The 18357-nt window shown below is 34.7% G+C and overlaps 1 protein-coding gene across 1 annotated transcript in view; it reads right to left on the reverse strand.

Annotated features, from left to right (window-relative positions):
- The window catches only part of MANEA (mannosidase endo-alpha), a 75326-nt gene that overhangs the window by 50625 nt on the left and 6344 nt on the right, over nt 1-18357 (reverse strand). Inside the window, exon 2 of the mRNA XM_036082383.2 lies at nt 10165-10743. Within this exon, the coding sequence (XP_035938276.2) occupies nt 10165-10705 (541 nt within the window). The 5' untranslated portion in view covers nt 10706-10743. The remainder of the gene's footprint in view (nt 1-10164; nt 10744-18357) is intronic.

Below are 18357 nucleotides of genomic sequence, written 5' to 3' on the forward strand. Positions count from 1 at the left end.
CAGAGTGCTGAAAGAAACCAGGGAGATAAACGTGACTGACTGCTTTTCCCTGAGGGTGCACTGAGAAGTACAGCTCCGCAATCTTTCAGCTCTGGAGATCCGGATACCGCCATTTTTATTTTTATCCTCTAAAGCGAGGCAGAAAGCCTTCAGGGAACAAAAGCGACATAGAGCAATCCACAGCCACCTACACTGAGCCCAGCCCCCTGGCAAGGGCAGTGCAGCTCCGCCGGGGGCAAAGACACCTGAGAATCAGTGCAATAGGCACTTCCCCCAGAAGATCAGCAAGAACTAAGACCAAGTTTACCGATCACACAGAACTGCAAAACTCCGGCACTAGGGGAAAACAGTATATAGAATTTGGGGTATTTTTCTCATAATTCTTCAGTCTTTCAATTTTAATTCATTTTCCCTTTCAACTAATTTCTTATTTTATCAACTCTTTTTAAGTTTTTAATTTTTTTTTAGTTATTCTATCCTTTCATTATATATTTTTGTATATATGTTTTTCTTGCTTTACAATTTTGAGATGTAGTTTCTTCTAACAAAGAGACCAAAATACACCCAGAATCAAGTGTAATGCTCTGTTCTGTTCACCTGATTATATTTTTAAGTCTCTTTTAATTTTCATTTTTACAGTTACATTCTATCATTTCAGTGTATTTTATTTTTGTATATATAGGTTTTTCTTTCTATACAGTTTTGGGACCTAGTTTTCTAACAGACCAAAATACACTTAGGATTTAGTGTATCTAGTGTATTGCTTGGTTTTGTTCACATGTCTGATTATTTTCTTTTTCTTGATGGTTTCTGGTCTCTGAGTTTAGTGTATAATTCTCTGGGGTCATTGTTGCTATTTTACTATTTTGTTCTCTTGTTCATCTATTCTTCTCTGGACAGAATGACAAGATGGGAAAAAACCCTCCAAAAAGAGAACAAGAGGCAATACTGACTGCCAGGGACCTAATCGGTTTGGATGTAAGATGATGGAACAATCAGAATTGTTATTCTGATTATACAAAAACTATCTGGGCTTGAAAAATCATAGGAGACACTAGAGAAGCCCTTCCTGGAGAAATAAAATAACTAAAATCTAATCAGGTTGATATAAAGAAGGCTACCAATGAGATGTGATCAAAAACTGAGGCTGAGGGCACCCGGGTGGCTCAGTTGCTTAAGCGTCTGCCTTCGGCCCAGGTCATGACCCCAGGGTCCTGGGATCAAGAGCTGCATCCAGCTCCCTCCTCAGCAGGGAACCTGCTTCTCACTCTCCCTCTGCCCCTCCCCCTGCTTGTGTTCTCTCTCTCGCAAATAAGTAAAATCTTTAAAAAAAAAACTGAGGCTCTAACTGCTGGGATAAATGAGGCAGAAGAGAATATTAGTGAAAGAGAACACCAAATGATGGAGAATAAAGCTGAGAAAAAGAGAGATAAACTACCAGATCACAAGGGGAGAATTCGAGAAATAAGTGATACCATAAAGCGACAACAATATTAGAATAATTCGGATCCCAGAAGAAGAGGAAAGGGTGTGGGGCAGAAGGTATATTGGAGCAAATTATAGCAGAGAACATCCCTAATCTCAGGAAGGAAACAGGTATTCAAGTCTAGGAGGCACAGAGGTCCCCCCATTCAAAAAAAAAAAAAAGGTCAACACTCTGACATATAATAGTGAAACTTGCAAATCTCAGAGACAGACAGAAAATGCTGAAAGCAGCTCGGGACAAGAGGTACGTAACGTGCAAGGATAGAAACATTAGACTGGCAGAAGACCTATCCACAGAGACCTGGAAGGCCAGAAAGTTGTGGCATGATATATTAAGGGTCCTAAATGAGAAAAATATGCAGCTAATACTTTATCCAGAAAGGTTGTCATTCAGAATAGAAGGAGAGATAAAGAGCTTCCAGGACAAAAAGAAACTAAAAGAGTTTGTGATTACTAAACCAGCTCTGCAAGAAATATTAAAGGGGATCCTTTAAGCGAAGAGACAGTCCAAAAGTAACACAGACCAGAAAGGGACAGAGACAATACACAGAAACAGTGACTTTACAGGTAATACAATGACACTAAATTCACATCTTTCAATAGTTACCCTGAATGAAAATGGGCTAAATACCCCAATCAAAAGACACTGGATATCAGATTGGATAAAAGAGCAAGACTCATCGATATGCTGTCTGCAAAAGATTCATTTTGGACAAAAATACCCCTCCAGATTGAAAGAGAGGGTGTGTAAAATCATTTATCATGCTAATGGACATCAAAAGAAAGCTGGGGTGGCAATCCTTATACCAGACAAATTAGATTTTAAACCAAAGACTGTACTAAGAGATCAGGGAGGACACTAGATCATAATTAAAGGGTCTATCCAACAAGATCTAACAACTGTAAATATTTATGCCCCTGACTTGGGAACAGCCAATTATATAAACCAATTAATAACAAAAAAAAACGAACTAATAACAAAATACACAAAACAGTAACAAAAATAATAATAGGGGTCTTTAACACCCCACTCAATGCAATGGACAGATCACCTAAGCAGAAGGTAAGGAAATAAGGGCTTTGAATGACACACTGGACCAGATGGACTTCACATATATTCAGAACATTCCATCTGAAAGCAAAAGACGACATATTCTTCTCAAGTGAACGGGGAACCTTCTCCAGAACAGATCACACACTGGGTCACAAATCAGGTCTCAACCAGTACTAAATGATTGGGATGATTAACTCCATATTTTCAGATCACAATGCTTTTAAACTTGATCTCAAATCACAAGAGGAAATTTGGAAAGAACTCAAATACACGGAGGCTAAAGAGCATTCTACTAAAGAATGAATGGGTCAACCAGGAAATTAAAGAATTAAAAAAATTCATGGAAACAAATGAAAAGAAAAACACAACTGTTCAAAACCTTTGGAATGCAGCAAAAGTGGTCCTAAGAGGGAAGTACCTCCCAATACAAGCCTTTCTCAAGAAACAAGAAAGGTCTCAAATACATAACCTAACCTTACACCTAAAGCAGCTGAAGAAAGTGCAGCAAATAAAGCCTAAAACCAGCAGGAGAAGAGAATTAAGATTAGAGCAGAAATCAGTGAAATAGAAACCAAAAGAACAGTACAGATCAACGAAACTAGGAGCTGGTTCTATGAAAGAATAAGATTGATAAACCCTTGGCCAGACTTATCAAAAAGAAAAGAGAAAGGACCCAAATAAATAAAGGACCCAAGTAAATAAAATCAGGAATGAAAGAGGAGAGGATCACAACCAACACCAAAGAAATACAAGCAATTATAAGAACATATCATGAGAACTATATGCCAACAAATTAGGCAATCTGGAAGAAACGGATACATGCCTAGACATACAAACTATCAAAACTGAACTAGGAAGAAATAAAAAATCTGAACAGACCCATAACCAGCAAGGAAATTGAAGCAGTAATCAAAAATCTCCCAACAAACAAGAGACCAGGGCCAGATGGCTTCCCAGGGAATTCTACCAAATATTTAAAGAAGAATTAATACCTATACTTCTGAAGATGTTTCAAACAGTATAAATGGAAGGAAAACTTCCAAACTCATTCTATGAGGCCAGTATTACCTTGATCCCAAAACCAGACAAAGACCCCATCAAAAAGAATTACAGACCAATATTACTGATGAACATAGATGCAAAAATTCTTACCAAGATACTAGCCAATAGGATCCAACAAAACATTAAAAGGATTATTCACCACAAGCAAGTGGGATTTATTCCTGAGCTGCAAAGGTGGTTCAACATCCTCAAATCAATGTGATACACTACCTTAATAAAAGGCTAAGAACCATATGATCCTCTCAATAGATGCAGAAAAAAGCATTTGACAAAGTACAGCATCCTATTTTTTTTAAGATTTTATTTGAGAGAGAGAGAGAACAAGCATGGGCAGAGGGAAAGGGAGAAGCATACTCCCCGCTGAGCAGGGACCCCGACGCCAGGCTCGATTCCAGGAACCTGAGATCATGACCTGAGCCAAAGGCAGATGCTTAACTGACTGAAGCACCCAAGTGCCCCAGCAACCTTTCTTGATTAAAACTCTTCACTGTGTAGGGACAGAGGTAACATACCTTAATATCATAAAAGCCATATATGAAAAGCTCACAGCGAATATAATTTGTCAGGTCAGGAACACCATAGGGATGCACACTCTCACCACTGTTCAACATAGTACTAGAAGTCCTAGCCTCAACAATCAGACAACAAAAAGAAATAAAAAGCATCTGTATTGGCAAAGAAGAAGTCAAACTCTCACTCTTTGCAGATGACATGATATTTTATGTGGAAAACCCAAAAGATTCCACCCCAAAATTGCCAGAACTCATACAGGAATTCAGTAAAGTGGCAGGATATAAAATCAATGCACAGAACTCAACTGCATTTCTATACACCAACAATGAGACAGAAGAAAGAGAAATTAAGGAGTCGCTCCCATTTACAACTGTACCCAAAACTGTAAGATACCTAGGAATAAGCCTACCAAAGAGGCAAAAGATCTGTACTCAGAACACTATAGAACACTAATGAACAAAATTGAGGAAGACACAAAAAAACAGAAAAACGTTCCACGCTGATGGATTGGGAGAACAAATATTGTTAAAAAGTCTATGCTACCTAGAACAATCTACACATTCAATGCAATCCCTATCAAAATACCATCAACTTTTTTCAAAGAGCTGGAACAAATAATCCTAAAATTTGTATGGAATCAGAAAAGCCAAAGGAATGTTGAAAAAGAAAACCAAAACTGGTGGTATCACAATTCCAGACTTCAAGTTCTATTTCAAAGCTGTAATCATCAAGATGATATGCTACTGGCACAAAAATAGACACAAAGATCAATGGCACAGAACAGAGAACCCAGAAATGGACCCTCAACTCTATGGTCAACTAATCTTTGACAAGGCAGGAAAGAATATCTAATGGAAAAACAGTCTCTTCAATAAGTGGTGTTGGGAAAATTGGACAGCCACATGGAAGAATGAAACTGGACCATTTCCTTACACCATATACAAAAATAGACTCAAAATGGATGAAAGACCTAAATGTGAGACAGGAATCCATCAAAATCCCAGAGAACACAGGCACCAACCTCTTTGACCTTGGTGCAGCAACTTCTTGCTAGACACGTCTCCAAAGGCAAGGGAAACAAAGGCAAAACCATTGGGACTTCATCAAGATAAAAAGCTTTTGCACAGCAAAAGAAACAGTCAACAAAACCAAAAGACAACCGACAGAATGGGAGATTATTTGCAAATGACATATCAGATAAAGGGCTAGTATTTAAAATCTACAAAGAACTTACCAAACTCAACACACAAAGAACAAATAATCCAATCAAGAAATGGGCAGAGGACATGAACAGAATTTCTCCAAAGATGACACACAAATGGCTAACAGAGACATGAAAAAAATGCTCAACATCACTTGGCAACAGGGAAATACAAATCAAAACCACAATGAGATACCACCTCATATCAGTCAGAATGGCTAAAATTAACAAGTCAGGAAATGACAGATGTTGGCGAGGATGCAGAGAAAGGGGAACCCTCCTACACTGTTGGTGGAAAGGCAAGCTGGTGCAGCCACTCTGGAAAACAGTATGGAGGTTCCTCAAAAAGTTGAAAATAGAGCTACCCTAGGACCCAGCAACTGAACTACTAGGTATCTACCCGAAAGATATAAATGTAGTGATCCAAAGGGATACCTACACCCCAAAGTTTATAGCAGCAAAGCCCACAATAGGTAAACTGTGGAAAGAGCTGAGATGTCCATCAACAGAGGAATGGATAAAGAAGATGTGGTATATACACATACAGTGGAATATTACTCAGCCATCAGAAAGGGTGCTTACCATTTACATCGACATGGATGGGACTAGAGGGTATTATGCTAAGTGAAAAAAGTCAATCAGAACAAGACAATTACCATATGATTTCACTCATGTGGAATTTAAAAAGGAAAACAGAGGTACATAGGTGAAGGGAGGGTAAAATAAAACAAGATGAAATCACAGAGGGTAGGACACACCTGGGTGGTTCAGTCAGTTAAGTGTCTGCCTTCAGCTCAGGTCATGATCCCAGGGTCCTGGGATCAAGTCCCATATCGGGTTCTGTGCTCAGTGAGGAGCCCGCTTCTCCCTCTGCCCGCCACTCTCCCTGCTTGTGCACGTGCTCTCGCTCTGACAAATAAATAAAATCTTCAAAGAAAAAAAATAAATAAATCTACAGAGCAAAGCAATCCATAAGAAACTCTTAATCATAGGAAACAAACCGAGGGTTGCTGGAGGGGAGAGGGCTGGGGGGATGGGGTAACTCGGTGATGGACATTAAGGAGGGTGCAGGATGTAATGAGCACTAGGTGTTACATAAGACTGATGAATCACTGAACTCCACCTCTGAAACTAGTAATACCCTATGTTAATTAATTGAATTTAAATAAAAATTATTAAAAATCCCTCCACTGTTCAAGCCAAAAAAAACTCCTATAGCATTTTTCATAGTAATAAAAGAAACAATCCTCGAATTTGTATGGAACCACAAAAGACTCCTGTATAGACAAAGCAAAGATAACAAAGAAAAACAAAACTGGAGCCATCATATTTGCTGATTTCAAACTATACTACGAAGCTATACTAATTATACAGTATGATCCTGGCATAAAAATAGGCACTTAGATCAACAGAACAAAACAGAGTACTTAGAATTAAACCCCCTATATACAGTCAATTAGTAAAGGATAAGGGAGCAAAGAATATTAATATTAAATGGGGAAAGGATCTCTCTTCAACAAATGATGCTGGGAAAACTGGATAACCACATGCAGAAAAAGAAAACTGGACTCTTACACCACCTAGAAATGGATCAGAATTAAACATTTGGATAGGACACCCAGAGCACAAGTAAGAAAAAATTAACAAGTGGGACTACATCAAACCTGAAAGCTTCTACACTGCAAAAGGAACAATTAAGAAAACGAAAAGGCAAATAAATTATTTGTAAACCATTTAACAGATAATGGGTTAATACCCAAAATATACACAGAATTCCTATAACTCAATAATGAAAAAATCCCCACAAATTATCCAATTAAAAAATGAGCAGAGGAACTTAGCAGGCACTTTTCCAAAGAAGACTTGCCACTGTTGGCATGAAAGGTGCTCAACATCATTTACCACCAGGGAAATACAAATCAAAACCACAGTGAAACAGCCTTTCATACCTGTTATAACAGGTATTACCAAGAAAACAAGAGATAGTAAGTATTGGCAAGGATGTAGAGAAAAGAGACACCTTGCACACTTTTGGGTGGAATCTAAATTGGTTCAGCCCCTGTGGAGAAGAGTATAAAGCTTCCCCCCCCTCAAAAATTAAAAATAGAACTACTATATAATCCAGCAGTCACAACTCTGGGTATAAATCCAAAGGAAATGAAATGTTATCAAAGAGATATTTGTATTCCTGTGTAACTGCAACATTACACGACAGCCAAAATGTGTCCATCAATGAGTGGACAAAGACATGGTGATAAATATAGATAAATAGATGGATAGATATAGATAGATGCACTCGCATGCATACACACACATATATGTAAATACATATAAAGTGTGATATATATACATATATAAAATGGAATATTATTTGGCCAGAAGTAGTGAAATCCTGCCATTTGCAGCAACATGGATGTATCTTGAGGACATTATGCTAAGAAGACATAGACAAAAACTGTCAGATAGCTTATATGAAATGTAAACAAAACAAAGAAATAGAGTGAAATGGTGGTTACCAGGGGCTCAGGAGTGGGGACATAGAAGAGAGGTTGTTTAAGGTACACACTTGCAACTAGTACATAAATAAGATGTGGAGATCTCATACACAGTACAGTGATTATAGACAAAAAGGCTATTAAAAACAGTCAACTTGCTAGGAGACTAGATCTTTATTTTTTCCACCACTAGAAGAAATGATAACTATGGGATGTGATAAAAGGGCTTGCTGATGGCTACAATGGTAATCATATGCAAACATATATATCAAATTACTGCGCTGTATACTTTTAATTTATGGAATGTTAAATGTATTTCAATAAAAATGAGTACAATATTTAACTGATAAGAAAATAATTTATAGATGGACTGCAATGTCACTTTTATTTCTATCAAAGGATATAAAATATTTGCATCAATAGTGAACAGTCAACATTTAAAATTAAAATAATTGTATTGTTGACAATGTTTTGAAGTAACTCATGTTCACACATATTATGTAGTAGTAAAATAATATATGGGGGAAAGGTCTTCATAAACATAAGACAGCATAAAACTACATATGATTTGAAAGTTTTCTTCCTAATTACAAATAATAACATACAAAGTATGTCATTTACGTATTATTTCTTCAGATGAAACATACCTGGGGGCGGGGGGGGGGGAGACACTCATTGCATAAAGTTCAGTTCGCATTAAAGAAATCTGAAACTTCCATGGATATGCATTTTTTGTCAAGCATAGCAGTCACAAACAAGCCAACCTTGTAATAACAAAAAAGCCTTAAATGTGATATAAATTCTTTGTACAAAATAGTAAAGTCATTGAAAAGTCCTCTCCCCAAAAATAAACTGTAAACAGAGACTGTAGTCAATGATTTCTGGATTTACCAATCCTATTTCATGTCATATTTTATATTATAGAACATAGAAACTGGAGCTATAAGTATATACTAGAAAATTAAATTTTTTTAAATAGTTGGAAAAAAATAATTACAGAAGAAAAACGAAAAACAAGTCATCTCGCATAGTTGATGCAGATTCACAGAATCCTACAATGTTCTGTTCATGAAAAAGCCTTGCACATCTCTATATACCTATTAGCTCAATAGTGAGTTTGTGCCTTTTGTACAGCTATAAAAATGTGAGAACACCCAATTTGTTCTTGTGGCCCTAGTGTTAGGGACACTAACAAGACAGAGGAAACATAACAGAGACTTTTTTATTTTAAAGGGTAGATTAACAATTTGAAGAATTCTCAGGCATCCAATTATGTATTTTTTTATTAATTACCTGTGGGATAATGACTCTATGTAAATGTGTGCATTTGGAGTGCCAGAAGTTAGAGGGAAGACAAAGTTGAGGGAAAAGGGGAATAAAAATAACCAGAGACTTCTCATCAGTTAAGTTAAAGTGCATATTGTAAATTTTAGAGCCATCATAATATAAATAAAAGGAATATATAAGAAGAGAAAAAAATGGAATAAACATATCTTACACAAGAGAAGGCAGAAAAAGAAGAAAAAGGAATAGAACAGACAGGATAAACAGAAAACAGCAAACAAAACATTTAAAATAAACCATATCCTTATTAAATACAAATAAACCCAAATTTAAAAAGCAGAGATTGTTAGACAAGTTTTAAAAAACAGAAAACCAAGACCAAATTATATACTACATGCCTAAAATTTGAAACAGTCCAAATGTTCATCAAGATGAATGCAGAAACAAATTGCTATAATCATACAATGGACTACTACTCAGCAATAACAATGACTCAACTACTGACATAGTTAACAACAAAGGTAAACTTCAGAATGATGTGCCAAGCAAAAGACCACATACACACAAATGCTAGATGATTCTATTTTCATACAGTAAGAGAACATTCACAACTATTCTACAGTGAGAAAAATCAGATTCACAGTTTCCTGGGGAAGAATATAGGGGTGCATAAGGAAGAATGACAAAAGTTTCTGGGTTATAGAATATTTTACTTCATGTTGGGAAGAGAAACATCATTGAGCTGTATGCTTGAAATGGGAGAATTCATTGTATCTTATGTAGATCATAATTTAATTCAGAAAGAATATTAAATTAGAAATCAATAAAAATATATCCAGAAATGTTCTAAAAATTAGAAATTAAACAATGTATTTTATAGTATTAAAAGGTAGTTTCCTGGATGTTTAAGTACATACATACAGCTTAATTTAGAGTTTATAAGCTTAAACTTGTAATTAATAACAATGTGAAGAGTAATTAGTAACTTAAACGGTCTACATTTCTACACACACACATATACACACATACACGCAATCACGTATCTAAACACACACCATAAAAATAATTACCAATTGAAGCTGAGTACATTTGTTTCATGTGAGTTTCAATGACAGAAGGATCCCGAGAGCTGTAAATTCCCAACTCAGGGTAAAAGCTGGAGCCAATGTCATCCGGGGGACTGTGTTTCCCTTGTGGATAATTCTTGGTTAGTCTAGGGTCCCAATGCTTCAGGATTGGATGGTTCCAATGTATATATTTACCATCAAATTGTGGATTTCCATACCAACTGTAATAAAATACATGTAAATAATAATTCAGAGGTTGCAGCTCTTCCAGGTAAGGTTCAGAGGCTTTGGAAGGCTTCATAGTGATTTCAACACTTTTTAAATTCTTGTTATTTGTTTCACTGTTGATTTTGTCATTGTTTTGGGAATCAAAGCTTTTCCCTAAGCGAGTTTGTTGATGAAGTACTGGAAGAAGTTCAAGTCCAAAAGGATCTCCAAAAGTAGCTTTATTTGGTCTCAGCATTTTTAAACCCATCATCAGGGAGAAAATAAATAGAATAAAAAGTGACAAAATGATGCAAGTCCTTCTTCGAAACTTTGCCATGATGACATACTTTAAACTCCAAAATGGTAAATGTTTAGCTGTAATTTGTTGAAAAATGGTAATTAGTAAATGGTATTGACAATATTTCCCAATGTATTCGAAATGAAAACTAAAATCCATAAAGTTCATTACATTGAAAAGTTTTAAAAGTGCAACATATTAGTTCTATCATCAAATACTGATGTGTACAAAATCTATATATGGCTAGACTAAATAGCAGTATTTTATTTGGAAATAGCAATTATATCTTGTCAGATAAACATCTTAGGAATTTTATTTAAGAAAGTATTTTGCATCATTTGAACAGATTTTGTGTGTGCTGAATATAGGAAGGAAATATTCTATGCAAGTGGACTAAAACTTTCCAAATATAAAATTAAAGGCTCACAGTTTAAAAAAGGAAATACTTATGAATGGATTAAAAGCCTCGTCAGTAAGTGGATTTTCAACAAACTTTTTTTTAACTAAAATAATGATTGCACAAGAAGGGAGTAATCACACATATTATTTCATTTCTGAAATGAAAAGAATGAGAAATAAAAGAAGAATGATCACAAGGGAGGGGTTCCTAATTTAAAAATATATTACTTTATAACTTTGAACACCTTATTGAACAAAGATTATGAACACAGACTTATAACTTCTAAAATGGTATTGTGTATGTATTTTTATGTTTCAGTAACTGTATACACATATATGTGTAATGTGTATATATGTACATAGGTATATATACATACATAGGAATAAAATGTCTTTACAAATTTCTTATTAGAAAGGTATTTGGGGAAAAATTGACATTGACTTTATTTATAAAATATGACTTTTTATAATAAACCATGCTGTTGTTATTCTAGAGAATTAAGTTACAATAAACTAACCCTAATACAAAAGACAGATAAGTAAAACTTAATCTAACCATAAGTAATTCTGTCTCACACACACAAACCCTCTCTACAAATTGCTACTTCCGTTATGCATATATGCAAGAATTACTAAGATGAGCAAGCATATTTCTTTTAAGACTAAAATCACAGATTCCTCTCAAAGTTAACCTTAATTGTGAAATACATTACACCTAAAGATCAATATAAAAGTCATATGTCTAGGTTGAAACACAAACATTCAAAAAGGAAAGTGCCAGTTTAAATGCTCATTTCCATCTTTTGGGCCCTTTGCCAATCACCAGCCCTGCCCCTTCTCCTTAAGAAGGACTTGACTTTTGTATTTACCATCCCCTCACCTTTCTTTATAGTTTTTCCAAAACATAAACATACCTAACCAATCTTAATTTTGTTTTGCCAGTTTCAGAATTTTAAGTAATTATATACACATTAATATGCATATTAATCTCCTACATAGATTTTTGTATGCTTTACATATACTTAGATATGCTATAAATATGTATAATTATATACAATTCAATATACATAAAATATACAAAAATATTGGGGAACAACATTATTAAACCTTCTCTGACACTTTACTTTGTGTCTTACCTCTTTCCCATCCCTGCATTCCATCACATCAGTTCTTCCACTCCCATACAAAAAACCATGAAAATGGAAAGGCGTAGGTAGATAGATCTGGAGAATTTTATTTTACAACTGTATTAATCCACTGGTTTGATGAAAATGTTTTCATGTCAAGTATTCTCCTTCTTAAACTTTGGAAATAAAAAGTAGCCCTTTCTCTATTGTTCCTTAGACTCTAATTTAGTGACCCCCCAAAGTTATTATATTTTATTATTAAATGGAGACATTGTGACCACACCAACAAACTAGACTCATTTAAGTTTGTCATATAGCCAATCGTTAACATTACACATAAACTAAAACAAGCATTATGAAAGTAGACATAGTTTAAGATGAGAAACAGTTAAGTCCTTACTGTTGTTTTTCAACAAACAAAAATTTCATTTGGTTGAAATACCAAAAAAAGTCTAGAAAACTAAAAAGATGTATAACTCAATTGAGCAACTCAATTGTGTAAAAACTAGTATGCTAAGCGCCACATGAAATAGACGGATTAGATAGATTAGTAAAACATAGTTCTTATGTTCAAGGTACTTAAGAGTCCATGAGGAAGGCAGAAGACGCACGCAAGTAACTATAATTCAAAGAAGAAAAGTGCCAACAGAGAAGTGAAAGGCATATATAAAGCAATAAAATGCTTATATAAATTAAGGAGTTGAAGAAAATGCTTTAGGAAAAAAATAGTAAGAGCTTAGAAGAATGAGTACAATATGCATAGGCTGGTGGAAAAGGAAAGGAAAAAAAGATGGCCATAGTGTTGGAGAAAGTGTGCCCAAATATATGTTTTCTGGACATGAAAGACACATTGTGAAACAAAAAGGCCTCTGCAGGCCGCATGCAGCCAAGAAAACAAGATGAGGAGGAAAAATAAAGCTGTAGTGCCATGCTGAAACCATCCTGTACCAAAGAAAGAGGACTTTCCCGGTAAAGAGGGGATCACTGAAGACTTGTAACAAAATATTGGCATAATGAAAGTTCAGAGTAGAAGGATGGAGCACTTATAAAAAATATTCAAGACATCAAACTTCACCATTTGCTCAATCTAATAATCTCCCATTCATAATAATTTTAACATAACTCTCTTCCCACATTACTATTTTTAGTGACTCTACCAACATGGATGATCCATCCAGTAGTTTAGTCTCCCAATTCTTTGCCTCACTTCTACAGATCTGTTCTTCCACCCCCACTTCACCAACTGAGGTATCATACTCCTACTATTGATCCTGTCTTTTAAATCTTTTACCACTCCAAAATCTTTTTTTTTTCCATTTTCCAAACAAAACCTCTTGCGCTTTGAGCCCATCTAGTTTAGTAGTCTCATTTTGGTAATTTCTTGACATTGAGATGTCCTATCTACTTAGTCCACTGTTTCTGCTATTTTTCCTGTTCTTCATGTTTTGTCTCTAGTGACATAGTTTATCCTCCATAATCCAACATTTTAATTCCTCACTTCTCTCCTTTCTTGATACATACCTGGTAAAACTTCAAATAAATGACGTGTGTCTTGACTTTGATTCAGAACTACAGAACTATACTGGACAAAAACACGCAACCAGGCTGATTTTTCACTATGAATTCATGACCATAAATTTCAAATGGACACTCAAGACCGCTTAACTATCCCATTACCATACTCTAGTATGTTCACTTTTCTAACCTCAGAATGTCATTTTCATTTTTCATCAAACCTACTGCTATGTCACCAACTCCCTTTATTATCTTCAGATAGCTATGTCTTATACAGTTGACCCTTCAACAATGTGGGTTTGAACGGTGCAGATTCATTTATATGTGGATTTTTTTTCCCATAAATATGGTACAGCAGTAAAAATGCTTTTTCTCTTATGATTTTCTTAATACCATTTCTTTTCTCTAGCTTACTTTATTGTAAGAATACAGATATAATATGTAGGGTATACAGAACATACGTTAATGAACTGTTTGTTATCAGTAGGCTTCCAGTCAACAGTGGGTAATTAGTTGTTAAATTTTTCCAGTCAAAAGTTATATGCAGATTTCCAACTGCACAGGAGTCAGTACCCTTAACCTCCAGTGCTCAAGGGTGAACAGTACTTCATAGAGAAAAAAGAAACAATCATACAGGAGCTCCCTTATCTTCCCATTAAGAAATTAACTAAGCTATTGGCATCAACTTTTGTCAGCAAATGTTTCCAATTATAATATTTGTTGTTTCACTGCTTTTTCTTCTATAGAAAATTTTATTTTGTTGAATTTTGCTCAATTTTTTCAACTGCATTTTCTCTCAGTTTCTTTACCCTCTTTCTCGTAAGGCCTGATCTGTTGTGTTTATCTTGTAGTCATTTATGAAATAATTAGCTCATTTTTGACTTTTCATAGTTGTAATTTGCTTATTCATTCATATCTCATAACGATTTTATTTCTATGTAAATATTAGGCTACAGTAGTCCTATTTTGTGAACATGTCTCTCTGGCACGCCTTCAGTGTTTATAAGTATGTTGAACTTTTTTGCCTATACTGACTTTGTATGGGATTTGACTGATCTTTTTCTGTTACTAAATATTACATGAAATAATTTTCTCTCAATTTTTGGAGTGTTTTATCGTGATAGTTTTTCTAGTTTCATGCATTAGAGAGAACTTCTATTGTTTTTGTCAAATCTTACTATGGCCTCGAATTTTTTTCTGAGATCAGCTGGGTTTTTCTCCATTCCCACATTTATCTGGATGTTTTTATTTCCTTGGCTTCTATTTTGTTATTCTGCTCCATTTGAAAGTTATTTCCAGAAGTTACTCTTCTATATGTGGTTTTGTCCTGAAAACCAAGATGCTCTAGCCTCTTCAGATAGAAGACTTCAAAGTTCCCCTCGCCCCTTGCAGCTATTATTCTCAGACTGGGCGGTCCTTCTTTCAAATTAACATCTATGTTATATTTAATATATTCTACGTATAGAATATCTATATTTATTCCTGTTATCAGTTGAAGCAGATGCACTATTTCTTCTCCTTCCTCCAGCACAAACCAAGTTAGAATACAAGTCTTATAGCTGTTACTGAGCTGTCCCCTTCCACTCATACCTTGGGGTCCATGGGGATAACTAGTCATTTCAGTTTTGTTACAGATATTTGTTTTAGTTTTACTATTTAATGGTCTGTTTTTAGGATTTCAGAATGATTCAAACACTATACCACTGCTGTTGCCATCACATCTTTAGCAGTATCTTAGGAGTTTTGCACCCCTGTATTTTTATGACCACTTAGTTCAAAATATATTCACATTTCCATTATTTCTCCTCCAATGACTATTTATAAATGTACTATATTTGGGAGACTTTCTCATTTTATTGTTGTTGATTTATAGTGTGAATGCACTGAAAACATCCCCTGTATGATTTCAGTCCTTTGAAATATGTTGAGACTTGTTTTAAGGCTTAACCTATGACCAATTCTGTTAAGTGTCCCATATACACCTCAAAAGGATACATATTCCACAGCTAGTGGTTACAGGTATCTACATGTGTCTACCAAACCAAATATGCTAACCATTTTGTTTATATTTTTCATATCCTCATTCATCTTTCTTCTGTGTTAAAAATCCCCCACTACCGTATTTATATCTATAGTTTACATTATATAATTTTAATGTTATGTAGAGACAGATTTGCAGACTATTTTCCTGAAATATTAAATCTTGTTTTACAAAGAAATGTCCTTTCCTTCTCCACTGATGGGTTTTGTCTCACATTCTACTCCAATATTAATATAGCTACAATGGATTTCATTTGGTTCATGCTGGAACAGAGTATCATTTTCATCATTTTATTGTCACCTTAAATGGTTAGCTTTTTTGAAATAGGACACTGTTTTATTATTGTTGCTGTTTTTAATCTAATCTGATAGTCTGTCCAGTAATTGTAGTATGCAGTATATTTACAGTTCTGCAAATATGGGTATTTAAATCTACTTCTTACATCCTTGCTTTTCCTTTTGGCCTCCTTTCAAGCTCCGTTTTTCCTCTTACCTTTTTGTTTTATTTTTCCCTATTTGTTAATTTTACATTTACATTGTCTTTGCTATTATTTTTATCTTTGTGATTATAGCATGCATTCTTATCAAAATCCAGGATGAATTAGAACTTTACTATGTCTCAACAATAAAAGCACACTTCTGCCCCAACTTTGTGCTCCTGTTTTGGTGTATTTTATTTTTTACACAAATCTTAAACCCCACCAGAGGGGATATGGTTTTACACAGTCAACATTCATTACATTTACCCTTTCCTTTGCTCTTCACTTCCTCCTGCATCCCCCTACTTCCATTCAAAACAATTTTCCTTATGGTGAAGAAATTATTCCCTCTAATAAGGCTTTTAGTATCAGCCCACTGCTGATAAATCCCATGTTAATTTGTTTGAAAATATATTTTGCCTCCACTGTAACATAGATCTATAGACTTCTATATTGGCAGTTTTCTTTCGGCACAACCCATTATCTTTGTTTCTGCTGAAAACTCAACTATTGTTTTGTGGTTCTTTTCCTTGATTTTTTAAAGACTTTAAGGATATTTTCTTTTTCTCTGGCTCCTTTTAATATTTTTTTCATTTTGGTTTTCACCAGTTTTGCTATGGAATATGGTTTCCTTAGTATTTGTCCTGCTTTAGGTCCAACATGCTTCTTCAGTCTGTGGGTTGATATCTTTCCTTAGCTTTGTAAAATTCTTGACCACAATCTCTTCAAATATTGCTTTTGCTCCATGATTGCTTTCTCGTTCATATCTCATTTTGGAATACAATACTCATGTTAGAATTTTTATCCTCTTTTTTTAAACATTTTAAAATTTCCCTCATCTCTCCTTACCTCAGTCTGAGTCCTTCTGAACTCTTCCTGTTTCCTAATTCTCTTCAGCTGTGATTTAATGTTATAATTTTACTTAGAATTTCCATTTAATTCTTTTCAAAGCCAGCAGTTCTCTGCTAAAATTTTCTAATTCCTTGAACATGTTAATTCCACTTATTTAAAGTCCACCTCTACTAACCTGAATTGGATCTTAGGGATTCTGCTTCTATTGCCTGTTTTTTTTGTTTGTTTTGTTCTCTCTCAATATCTGGTTACTTTTTTTGTACGCTAAGTAAATTTTTTTAATTGAATGGCAGTCATTACAATGAAAATTTTTAGAGACAATGAAGCTCTATATATTATTTTCCTCCAGAAAAAAAATATGTTTGCGTCTTGAGGACTGCTATGGTAGAGGAAGATCATCTTAATCTAATCAGAGTAAAATCTTCGAAACTGGTTTTAAGTCCTTGTAAATATCTGACTATTTCTGATTAATCCTACTCCCTTACATGCATGGGTACTGATATTAAAGCCATGGGTTTTATCAAGATCCTGCCACTTTCTATTTTCTACTCATGTTCTTAGCTTCTGTTATTCTTGAATCAGGGGTTTTAAACAATCCTCCCCTATTTCCTCCACAATCTCCCAAAGAATAATACATGTTGTAGGGCTCAAAGCCATTGAAATGGAATTCCACCTGAATTCCCTTATAACCTGAGTGCAATGGAAGGCTTTATAACAATGACTCAAAATTCAGATGCAATATATAAAAAGGCAAATTAACTACATAAATTTAAAGATATACATATCAGAAAACACTATTAACAAAAGACAACTGACAGTGAAAATACTGGCAAGATCTTCTACCTCATTCAAAATTTTTAAAAATGCAAATTAAAGTGGCTCCTGGGTGACTCAGTCCCTTAAGCATTTGACTCTTAATTTTAGCTCAGGTGATAATCTCAGGGTTGTGAGATGGAGCCTGCTTGAGATTCTCTCTGCCCCTTCCCCCTCTAAAATAAACCTTTAAAATAATGCAAAATAAAACTACATAAAAATATCATTTATCTACGAGACTAAGAAAACAAAAACAAAAATACATCCTGTTGGCAAGACAGTGGGAAAACAAGCACTTCCAAACATTGCTACCTGAATGTAAACTGGTACAGCCTTTTTGTAAATTTGGCAATAGCTAACAAAATTACACATCCATTTATCTTTGGACTCAGAAGTCCTACTTCATGAAAATTACCTTAAAAATACAGAACCACATAAATAGCACATAAATCCATATACAGCACTA

The sequence above is a fragment of the Halichoerus grypus genome, chromosome 9 (genome assembly GCF_964656455.1).
Source record: "Halichoerus grypus chromosome 9, mHalGry1.hap1.1, whole genome shotgun sequence".
NCBI lineage: Eukaryota > Metazoa > Chordata > Mammalia > Carnivora > Phocidae > Halichoerus > Halichoerus grypus.